At 33.0% G+C, this 10,801-nt stretch overlaps 1 protein-coding gene and 1 long non-coding RNA gene across 3 annotated transcripts; both read right to left on the minus strand.

The window, feature by feature from the left end:
* Positions 1-2,366: 2,366 nt before the first annotated feature.
* Positions 2,367-5,239, minus strand: LOC107806576 (carbonic anhydrase, chloroplastic-like). 2 transcript variants are annotated; one of them, XM_075234421.1, is made up of 8 exons: positions 4,579-5,239; positions 4,095-4,158; positions 3,555-3,695; positions 3,384-3,432; positions 3,183-3,299; positions 2,959-3,098; positions 2,765-2,870; positions 2,367-2,675 (listed from the first exon to the last, which is right to left on the minus strand). In XM_075234421.1, the coding sequence occupies exons 2-8, from the start codon at positions 4,145-4,147 to the stop codon at positions 2,511-2,513; spliced, it is 771 nt and encodes a 256-aa protein (XP_075090522.1). In that variant the 5' UTR covers positions 4,148-4,158; positions 4,579-5,239; the 3' UTR covers positions 2,367-2,510. The 2 variants fall into 2 exon arrangements, with proteins under 2 accessions (XP_075090522.1, XP_075090523.1); XM_075234422.1 differs by having other exon boundaries at positions 5,079-5,095.
* A 1,028-nt stretch (positions 5,240-6,267) lies between these two features.
* On the minus strand, positions 6,268-10,567 carry LOC142171559 (uncharacterized). The gene is made up of 3 exons (XR_012701262.1): positions 10,454-10,567; positions 10,164-10,294; positions 6,268-9,246 (listed from the first exon to the last, which is right to left on the minus strand). It is a non-coding gene; the product is annotated as an uncharacterized LOC142171559 (long non-coding RNA).
* Positions 10,568-10,801: the final 234 nt, after the last annotated feature.

The following is a 10,801-nucleotide window of genomic DNA, read 5'->3' on the forward strand; positions in this document are numbered from 1 at the left end:
AAACTCGGACAGGGGAACTTACCATGATTTTTGGCCTCCCATCGACCCTTGGACAAATCACGCCACGAGCGCTCAGCATACGAAGAGGTCGAAACCAGTTGTCGAACTCAACCTACAAGGTCCGGGACCGCACCAGGAAACCAGGGGGAAGCTGAACCATAAAGAAGAATATAGATGAAAAGAGGTAAAGAAAATATAACAAGTGACCGAACGATATCGGTGAAGATCTACTTACGCTTCATGTTCCATTCTTCGGGAAATGGCATATTCTCGGCGGGGATTAAATCGAAGGTCCTGACTTGGGCAAACTGGCACATCCATCCTCGGTCCTTGTCCTCACCTATGCTTGAGAATAGCACCTTCGTGGCCCGACGCTGAAGCCTTATCAGTCTGCCCCGATAAAGATGGGGGTTGTATAGCCTAATGAGATGATCGAGAGTGAAAGACATCCCCTCGATCTTGCTCGAGAAGAATCTGAGCAAATTGACGATGCGCCAAAAAGAGGGGTAAATCTAGCTTAGGGTTACCCGGTATTGGCGGCTGAAGTCGATTATGACAGGATCGACGGGGCCTAGTGTGAAAGGGTAAGTATACACAATTAAGAACCCTTTCACATGAGTGGTGATGTCCTCTTCGGTGGTAGGAATCACCACCTCTTTATTCTCCCAGTGGCAGTCCTTTTTCACCTGCTCGAGATCACATTCGGATATCGAACAGATGTATCTAAACATGGGCTCGCATCGGCCAGGAACCGAAGAGGGTTTTTCGACTATAAAGTCGGACGTAAGTTCATACTGCCCGAGAATGCACTCTTTGATACGTGGCTCTACTGGTGTTTTGTCACCGGACAGCCGCGATGAGGAGGCTTTTTCTTCTTCTTGAAGAACGGTCTTTGATGTTTTTGCCATTGCTATATGAGGTTTAAGGGAGAAGAAGGCGAAATTTGTGTTTTAATAAGAGATTGGTAAACGGAAACCGTTGAAATTGATAAACTTGAGGAAGATAGAAGAAGATTTTGAAGATTAGAAAAAAATTGAAAGTAAAGTTTGAGAAGATTATGAAGGTGGTTTATTTATAATAGCCACTTTGACGGTTTGAAAGCACTAGTGGCCGACCATCAACTGACGTTAATTAATGACTTTGGGAACTGTGCAGACGCGACGCTTCAGTCGCTTACGTCACGATGTTGACATCATTAAATCGAAGTCTCAAATTCGTTTCTTCTCGTTACACTTCAAGAAACTAGGGGACTATCTATATATGGTCAAAACCGGGCCTACCCGATTTTGCCGTTTGATCGAGACAAGGGAGTTGCATCGGGGGATAACCTCGTAATAAATCGGACCAAGGCTCGAAGATGAGACATCAAGCCTAGAGATCGAAGTGTATGTTGAGACCGAGGCCAACAACAATCGAGATCAAGTATTGATCGACTTCAAGGGAAGCATAATAACGGAATGGCGAGATATCGGTAACCGGTCAAGGATCATGGCGTGAATCTCGGAACGGACCAAATCAGAAGCGGATAACTAGCTGTTTATACGGTTTCCTTATGTAATGAGAGATATACCATAATTAGGTCTTCTCTACTATATAAAGAGGAGGTTCAATCATTTGTAGGCATCATTATTCACTGATAAGAATATACACATACCCTGTACGCTGTTTTCTTTGTTCATCACTATTCATCGTTATTTGTTCTATCCTATATTGTTCTTATTAATTAACCTCGAGGCTACTTCGAATCGAGGTCGAGGCATCGCTTGCAGACCGGTTTGTTTTGTTTTATTGTCCAAGTTATCTATTTAATTCGTTGTTTATCAATTGGTGCTGGTCTAAATCACATATCCTTAAAATCACAATACAAGTTTAATTGTTACTCAATTTTTAGGGTAAACATTCATAAATAGAGGATTTCATTTTGATTTTATGGGCGTTGATATTTTGAACAATTAGTATAGGGCCAAAAAGAAATGGAAGAAAACGTTGTTATATTTCTAACAATTATTAATTGTACTTTTGTTGAAAAACGAAATGAAGAATAAAGTAGTCCCATTTTGAATAGTTGAGGATTATTTTTGGCCATTTTCCCTTCTATTAAACTACACGAATAAAGTAAAAACTATTTAACATGATTAGTGTATATTAAAATATTTTGTCTATAAAAGCATGTTGATGATTTGCGAACCTTTCGTTGCTTGATGAGTGCAAGAAAATTGCCATATTTTTTTTACCGAACAAAGTCCAAGACAAAATGAAAATTATTGTGACCACACTTTCTGAACTAGTATAACAAAGTTACATTATACATTATTTTTCTCTGCAGAGCAGAGTTATTATCACAAATAAAAATCACAACTATTCTCTTCTACCATAAGATGGGAGAATCCTTGTCCACTCTCTCTTTTTATTTATTTAAAAATTCAAACTAGCACTCATAAATGAAAATACAAAAAGAAAAAGTAAGAACAAAAGGTATATTCTCCCTCCCGAAAATAGTGGTATTTAGTTCATATATAACAAGGATGAGAAAGACCGAAGTTGAGTCCCCAGAGCTCAAATCTTCCTTTAATGAAATCATAGTAACCTCCCTTCAACGCCAAAGTCTTATTCACCAAAGCATCGCTCACAAATGGGTATGTCAGCAAATTGGCTAGTGATACATTCACAGCTTCCTGCAGTTTATCCATTTCCATTGTTATTTATAAACTACTAGTTGATAAGTAAAAAAAAGACAATTATTAGTGTGAGAACACTATTTTACCTTCTCACAGCATTTGACCTGTTCTTCAAATGTTTTATCCCCATGTTCAGCTAGTACCTTCGCTTTGGCAGGTAATCCAATTTTCACCCAATCCTCAATAAAATCACTACATCATCACATATATGTATTTCTTCAATTAGTAACATAACATAATTAATTGTTCAGTTAAATTCAATTTACTTGACGATACATACGTTGATTCAGAACCATCTTCTGGGAGTTCCATGAGAGCCTTAATACCTCCACAGGCACTGTGGCCAATGACTAAAATATTTTCTACCTTAAGATGGACAACAGCGTATTCGATTATAGCTCCTACTCCCGAGTATTTAGTCTGTTGCAATCCAATTCCAACACAAAAGTCAAGTAAACTATCAAAATTAATACAGAATATATAGAAATTAAACTGATAAATGACCTTGTCATAAGGAGGGACCATGTTGGTGATGTTTCGAGCCATAAAAGCCTCACCGGGCTGAAAATTCAGCACATGGGATGGACTTACTCGTGAATCAGAGCAGGCAAACACCAGAAACTGTTACATGGTTGGATACTTGATTTTTCAGCTATAGAAAATTAAATTACAAAGTAAAAAAAAAACGTAATATAGATCTTATACCTTGGGTTCCTGTCCTTTCTTGAGTTTATCAAACAGTTCTGGGTTTTTGCTGATACATGAAAGAAATTAGTATTTCATGGTTCGTTTTATTTAATTATCATTGTATGAAAACTAATGACACACTTTTAACATGTTAGGGAAAATAAAAAGAAGGGAATATAGGGGCTTTACTCATATATCTCTGTTTTGAAATAATAAAAGCCAGTCTTGATCCTTTGAACAGGGTCGAAGGATTTGCAGCCTGTCGTTTGTAACTCTGCTGTGATTTCATCAATTCTTTCTGCTACAACCGGTTCCAGTTCTTCCTTCTCACTTCAATCAAACACCCATAATTAATACTATTGGTTTATATATTAAATTGCTACTTAAGCAAGAAATTACTTCTTTAGTAATTATTACTCTATAGTGAATACAAAATTTATATAAACATATATGTTACAATATAGTTCAACTACGTAAATATATATATAATCTTTTCTAAGAATAATCATTCAAATATAAAATAATTTTCAATAACTTTTATTAAAAACTGTTTTAGCAGCTAGATATTTGGAAATATTTTTGTTGAAGAAGTTTTAAAACACAACTTTGAACAGGTACTTACAAGGAACAACTTTGGTTCTTTTTCTAAATATTTAAAAAAACAAAAGTATCTTACGATTCCTTTTTAAATCATATTTCAGTTAATGTTATAGATACGATTGTCCAAACCTGAGGAGGTTCTGGAGTGAAACAATGGCCTTCTCGTAACTTCCCTTTGCCATGTCTTCTCTCTCTGCAATTCCCCATTTTTAGTCAGAATTTAGCAAACATAAAACACACTGTTTTTTTTCTCTACTGTGTATGGTGAAATCAAAAGGTAGAGATAGACATTAAGTGTGTGTTTGGTACGAAGGAAAATGTTTTCTCTCATTTTAATAAGGAAAATATTTTTCTCCAATTGGAGGAAAATGAGTTGATGAGAAAAATATTTCCCAAAACATTCAAGACAACTCAAAAATGAAAGTTAGATAAAGAAGTCTTAGTAAGAACTAGCATTAGACTTCTTCCCACCAAATATGGAAAAATTGGAAAATATTTTTCTTCGTACCAAACACACCCTAAAAATTAAGAGTGGCGTTAAAATATGTCCATTTTGGTTGATTTTCAAGTTTATTTAGAGCTACTACATGCACATGAAAGGATTGAACTGTACACTTTAGAAGAAAAGCGCTTCCTTTTTCTCTCATTTTTATTCTCTAGGTTCTTCGTGTGTATTCAAGACAGCAGCTAACTTAATTTTGGAGATTAATGATAACAAGGTAAAAGGTGAATTAATGATAAGAGAGTCACGTATGCTAGCAATGCATTGTTAACAAGATTTACTTGGCTAGATAAAAAGGCATTAAAATCATCTAATTAAGTTATATGCACCAAAAATATAATTATGTAAGTATTTAAATTTTTGCATAGAACTGATTATACTCGGAAGAAATAGGTTGTAAAGTCTAGTAGCCTATAATTGCAATCAGGCTATATTTAATTTCTCAATGTAAATAATTTTTATACTATATCATGTCGATCAAAGAATATCTATAGGTAAACTTAAAATGTGAAATTTGTAACCTTTTCACGACTTGAATCCGTAACCTTCTGGTCACATGGCAACAACTTTACGGTATACACAATGTAAACTCTAATATAAGCTATATATACCGATCAAGACAAAAAGAAAGAAGATAATTAAGAATAGGTGAGAAGGTATATTTATACCAAAGTGGGGTGATGATGGGAGCAGCGGCGGAAGCAGCCGCGGAAAAGAAGCTGAAGAGTTATTAAGTCTTGCAAAAACAGAAGGGCAAAGAAATGTGGGTGGGAAATTTGGGTTTCTTTAGCCTGCAATTTATACTACTCAATTAGCTAGTAACTAGTAAAACTAGTTGCCGTGTCCTCTATCATCTTTCTTTGTTTTTGTATACAAGTCATTATCATCTTTTTATCGTACGTTTTAGGTATGTTACATAAAAGCCAAACGATGAAACTGTTGAAAAAGATTGCTGGGCAAATAAGAATTTCAATCCATTCGATCTAGTCTTCTAGATGACATAACTCGCCTTAGTCATTTTATTTATGAAACATGCGCTGGGTCTTCCAGTCTGTGTCACTTACAAATGCAGAGACATCCTCATTGTTTTTTCTTTTTCTTTTTGGGTTCAAAACGAGAATATGTGTGTGTGGTTACAAAAGAATGGATATGTTCATTCTTCATCTCGGTTGGAAGATAAGATCTTATGTAGTTATGTTACTCTCCTTATAATTCTCTTTTTATATTAACAAAATAATATTCCACCTAGAAATTCAAATTTAAAGCTAAATACGGGGTTCTCAAAGAAATGTTATAAGTATTAAGTAGTACTCTATTAGAAGTACCAAAGTCTCTAATATTAATTAATAGCATGATAGAGATAATACAAATAAAATTTTCAATATATAACCTATGGCTTAGCTTTTCCTAACACCTAAAACATCTACTCCCCCGTTCCAATTTATGTGAACCTGTTTGAATGGGCATGGAGTTTAAGAAAAAAATAAAGACTTTTAGAATTTGTGATCCTAAACAATTCAAAAAGGGGCCAGAGTATTTATGCGGTTATAAAAGTTTATCATTAATGGTAAAATTGTAAGTTTAAGCAAAATTGTTTCCAAATTTAAAAAATGGTCATTCTTTTTGGAACAGACAAAAAAAAAATAGGTTAACATAAACTGGAATGGAGGTAGTAGTTTGTACTACTTTTTTTTTGTTAATCAAAGACTCCAGCGGCGGAGCCAGAGTTTCTCCTAACGGGTGTCATAATATAAAATATTAATTAGATACACCGAAAAGTTAATGAGAGTCAATATATAGTAAATATACATAAAATAGAAAAATTTATCTAGCAATACAATGTAATATTTTGACAAAAGAACATCGATTAACACCACTCAGTTGAATGTGGCTGGCCGCCGAAAGCCACCTTAATGGTGGAGTTTAGGCCGACCCCTACCATAATAAAAGTAACTAATAGCAAAATACATGTACGAGAGGAATGTGTAGCCTAGCCTTTCCAAAAAATAAATTGTAAGATTTGACAGACCTCAATCTCTACCGTTTGTGATCGGCAAAATACATAAGTTGACACTTATTATGGATCAAATTCATGTCACACACTTTTTGACGACGAAAATCTTTTTACACATTTAACTTTTTTGAAGTGCGTCTATTAAACACTACTTTTTTCAAGACCAATTTTTCCATAACACATGTCATTTTAGATATAAATAAAGAACTTAAATTTACAATTATATCTCTCAACCAAGTTCCCCCATTCAACTCTTTTTCTTCTCCGACCAATACTCTCCCTTGCCGCTGACCAGTAGAAAGAAAACAGACCATCACCTTCCAAATTCAAACCCACGCACAAAAGCCTAAGCAAACTATTCCCTCTGTTTTAAATTAGACGAGATACTTTCTTTTTTAGTGTGTTTCAAAATAAATGATATATTTTTATTGAAAATAATTTAACTTTAAATTCTTCATTTTACTCGTTTTACCCTTAATAAGAAGCTTTTATAACCACACAAATGTCATGGCCCCACAAAGCTTTTACCTCTTAAGCTTTTAAGACCACAAGTTTCAAAACTCTTCTTTTTTTTCTTAAACTCTATACTAAGTCAAACTACCTTGTCTAAATTGAAACGGAGGGAGGAAGTACTTTTTTATTTCTAGAAATATGTATTTTGCCGTTTGTGATCTTACGGACATCTAACACTTACGTTTTATAACGTTAATCATGTTTAAGGGTATAAAACGTGCTTTATACATATATTTCCAATCAAATAGTCATTAGAGCAGATTTATACCCTTAAACATGATTAACATCTACTGTGTACTACTGTGTATTAACTTCTACTGTGTATTAACATCTACTGTGTACTAATTAATACAAGCCAAACATCCATTTTCCAAAATCCTGGCCACCCAAAAGTGTCAACAGCTGCTGAAATACTACTGAAAATTGATCGACAACAAGATAGGAAAATCTGAAAACGAGAACATATAAATAGAAAATCTGAAAATGAGAACAGATTAAATGGAGAATGGTAGACGAGAGACGAGCTATATATTGCTACTAGTGGTTTAGTGTCGGTAGAAGGATCACATTCTGACGCGGTTCGCAGCTGGTTGAAATCTTCTTGAAATTTTCAGGAGTTGTAGTATTATTTGTGATAATTGTTTAGTTATTTAGCATCTACTACTGCACTGCAAAAGGGAATTTAGGACTTTAAGAAGATGGGTGCACCTCCGACAACGAGCTTAAGACAAGTCATGAATGCAGGATGCTAAATATGTAATTCCAGCAATTGCTAAGCTAAGATGAGAAAAGAGTTAGACACGAGATATTGGAAGATAATGATTTTTTTATGAGTTTCTGAAAGTCAATTACCAATAATTATATATAGTATAACAAGCATTGATTTGCAACCTCTAACGACATAAATGATAAATTACAATAGATAAAAGTTTTTTATACTTAATATGCTAGAACATATATAATCTAAATCTTCAATAAAAGGGAATAGCAAGTTTGGAAAAATGAAAAACAAAAAACAGAAAGTAAAGAAACTAGAGGGAATAACATAGCTAACTTGGAAAATAACAAAAAGAAAAGAAAGAAAAAAGAATAACATCTGGGGAAAAGGGGGAAAACGAAAAAAAGAAAAGAACAAGAATGAATAACAAATTTTGGAAAAACCAAAAAAGAAAGGAAAGAGTTAAAACAAAATGAACATAGGTTCGTAAACACATAATGGCCATATTTGTGAATATAATAACCACTTCGTTCTTTAACTAAAGTGCACCAAAACACTTTTATTTGATGATTCCCAATAAGACATTAAGTAAATTTTTTATCATATTAACACGACAACTCATAATTTGGGGGAGAAAGCATGGGGTCCTCTGAATCATACTTATAAGTATAGATCCGTCCTCGTGTACAGGGTACGCGTGTTGCGCGTGTATTCTATATTAATGATAATTAAATTTTTTGAAAAATAAAATAAATAATATTCAAAAGATGTATTTGTGTTATAAAACAAAATTAGTAAATAACTGTAACTTCCAAAATAATATATGTTAATCATGTTTAAGGGTATAAATCTGCTCTAATGGTTCTTCCTCTAGTTTGTTTTAGCACTTGTTATTTGCACAAAAATACTATAGGAATACTGTTTGATTGAAAGGTACAAAGGTCGTTCTCTTTTACATAAAATTCGTGTATGATAGTTTACCAATAACTAATTTTTTTTTCCTGCATCTACTCTTTTTATGAAAATACTAAAACTTTTGTCCTTATCATATTCATGCCTTAGGAATCACATACGAATTTTATTTATTTTCTATCTATATTATATTTAAATCACAAATACATTTAACTACATGTCGTTTACCCTTTTTATCCCTTAGATATTTATTTTATATTGGATAAAATTGTAATTTAAGTATTTTTCTAATATTTAGGATTTTGAAATCGACTACAATTCTGATTGTTAAATCTTTCCTTATTTGAACTAAGTAACAAGACCTAAAATTTAGGAATTTAGATTCAAATAAGATTTATCTTATATAATTTATTTCCTTATTTAAACTATATAACATAATTATATTTCCTCTTAAATTACTTTTGCTAATATTTAGAATTAGAAATGCTGGAAGCAAAGCAAAGTCATAAAGATGGCTGACCACACGCGAGCAGAGCTCGACCCGATGTGATGGTTAAACTAGCCGCAAAGTTTAGGAGCGAACAAGACTATCTTGGTGCATGCAATAAGAATCCATTGCTCGCTGCAGTTGAGTTTGAAAAAGTGCACGATGAGTTTGTTTGACCATTTAACAATGAATTATTATTTTATATGGCATATTTAACAAATATAGTTAGTTTGAATTCGCTAGAAGCGATGTGTGTTTGCAGATATTCAAGTTCAAGTTTCCTAATTAAAAAATAAGGTTCAAGTTTGGAGGGAATGATATTTTTGTATATTTTCTTTTCTTGCGTAATGAAGAGCTTCAAATTTTTTGAACTTAGATATAATTTAGTACAAAAAGCTCCAAAAAGGTCTTACACGCACAAAAATAAATAAATCAAGAATATTTAAGCATATTTGATCGTACAAAAAATAATTAAATTATATGTTACTATATATTTTAAAAATATTTGTTAGAAGTTAGTAGTATTATATTATGAACGTTGGTGTTATTAAATTGTTCATGAAGTGTATGCCTAAGCATATATGTAATATGATTGAATACTATATAGAACCACAACTTTCATAGCAAATTTGAAAGCATTAAACTAATTATGGGAAATGTATATCTTAAGAGATTTAGACTCAACCTCCACCTAGTTAGTCAATCTATAAATATTTAATACCCACCTTACACATGTGTAAGACAAGCGTAAGAAATCTTGTCTTACCCATGTGTAAGGTGGGTATTAAATATTTATAGATTGACTAATTAGGTGAAGGTTGAGTCTAAATCTCTTGAGATATACATTTCCCATAAGTTTAATGCTTTCAAATTTGCTATTAAAGTTGTGGTTCTATATAGTATTCAATCATATTACATATATGCTTAGGCATACACTTCGTGGACAATTTAATAGCACCAACGTTTTATATATTAAAAAAATAATTAAATTATAATTTTATCCACTGTGAAATATTATGTATTTAAAGAATAAAAAAAGAGAACAACATTACATTAAAAGTTTCGGGTTAGCATTGAGCATTGCAGAATAGTTTGTCTTTCCACAACCTCCTTTGCCTTCTTGCTGGTTTTTAACTTGCTGAGAGACTTGCTATAGCTCACTGCTGACTACCAATTCAAGTACCTATAGAGTGAAGAAACAGCGCATAATTGTTTTACACTATGACAAAAATCTGACATGTAACCACATGTAATTGTCTATAATAAATCTAGTTTTGTAAGATAATAAATATGATAAATAATATGTCCAAAGCTACTAATTCTAAATCTTGTATCAACTTACAATCGTGGCTATGGAACTGCTTCATTGGCGCAAATCCTTCTCGTGATCTCGTCTATATGGATGAGATTTATTATTTATATCATGTATCACACGAAAATTTTCTCAAGCTCTTAAGCTTTTTACAATATAATAAATGTCAGTATCTCTTCGCCATGTTTTCGACATAGTGAGCACATTGCAATGCAGTGCCTAGACCTTGTGTATATTTAAAAAAATAATAAATATTTACAAATATTTGACGTGAACTCAGTATAACTGTAATACTAAATTGAGGTCGTTGCACAACATATGAACTTCAAATGCTAGACTCGCTTCTACATTTCATGCGAACGATAATATGTAAAAAAC

Source organism: Nicotiana tabacum, chromosome 17 (genome assembly GCF_000715075.1).
Source record: "Nicotiana tabacum cultivar K326 chromosome 17, ASM71507v2, whole genome shotgun sequence".
Lineage (NCBI taxonomy): Eukaryota > Viridiplantae > Streptophyta > Magnoliopsida > Solanales > Solanaceae > Nicotiana > Nicotiana tabacum.

Coding starts and splice junctions, on each gene's coding strand:
- LOC107806576 (XM_075234421.1), bottom strand. CDS start 4,147: ATGGCAAAGGGAAGTTACGAGAAGGCCATTGTTTCACTCCAGAACCTC. Junction 3,696..4,094: donor TCACTCCAGAACCTCCTCAG/GTTTGGACAATC, acceptor GTTTGATTGAAG/TGAGAAGGAAGAACTGGAAC. Junction 3,099..3,182: donor TGGTCCCTCCTTATGACAAG/GTCATTTATCAG, acceptor GGATTGCAACAG/ACTAAATACTCGGGAGTAGG.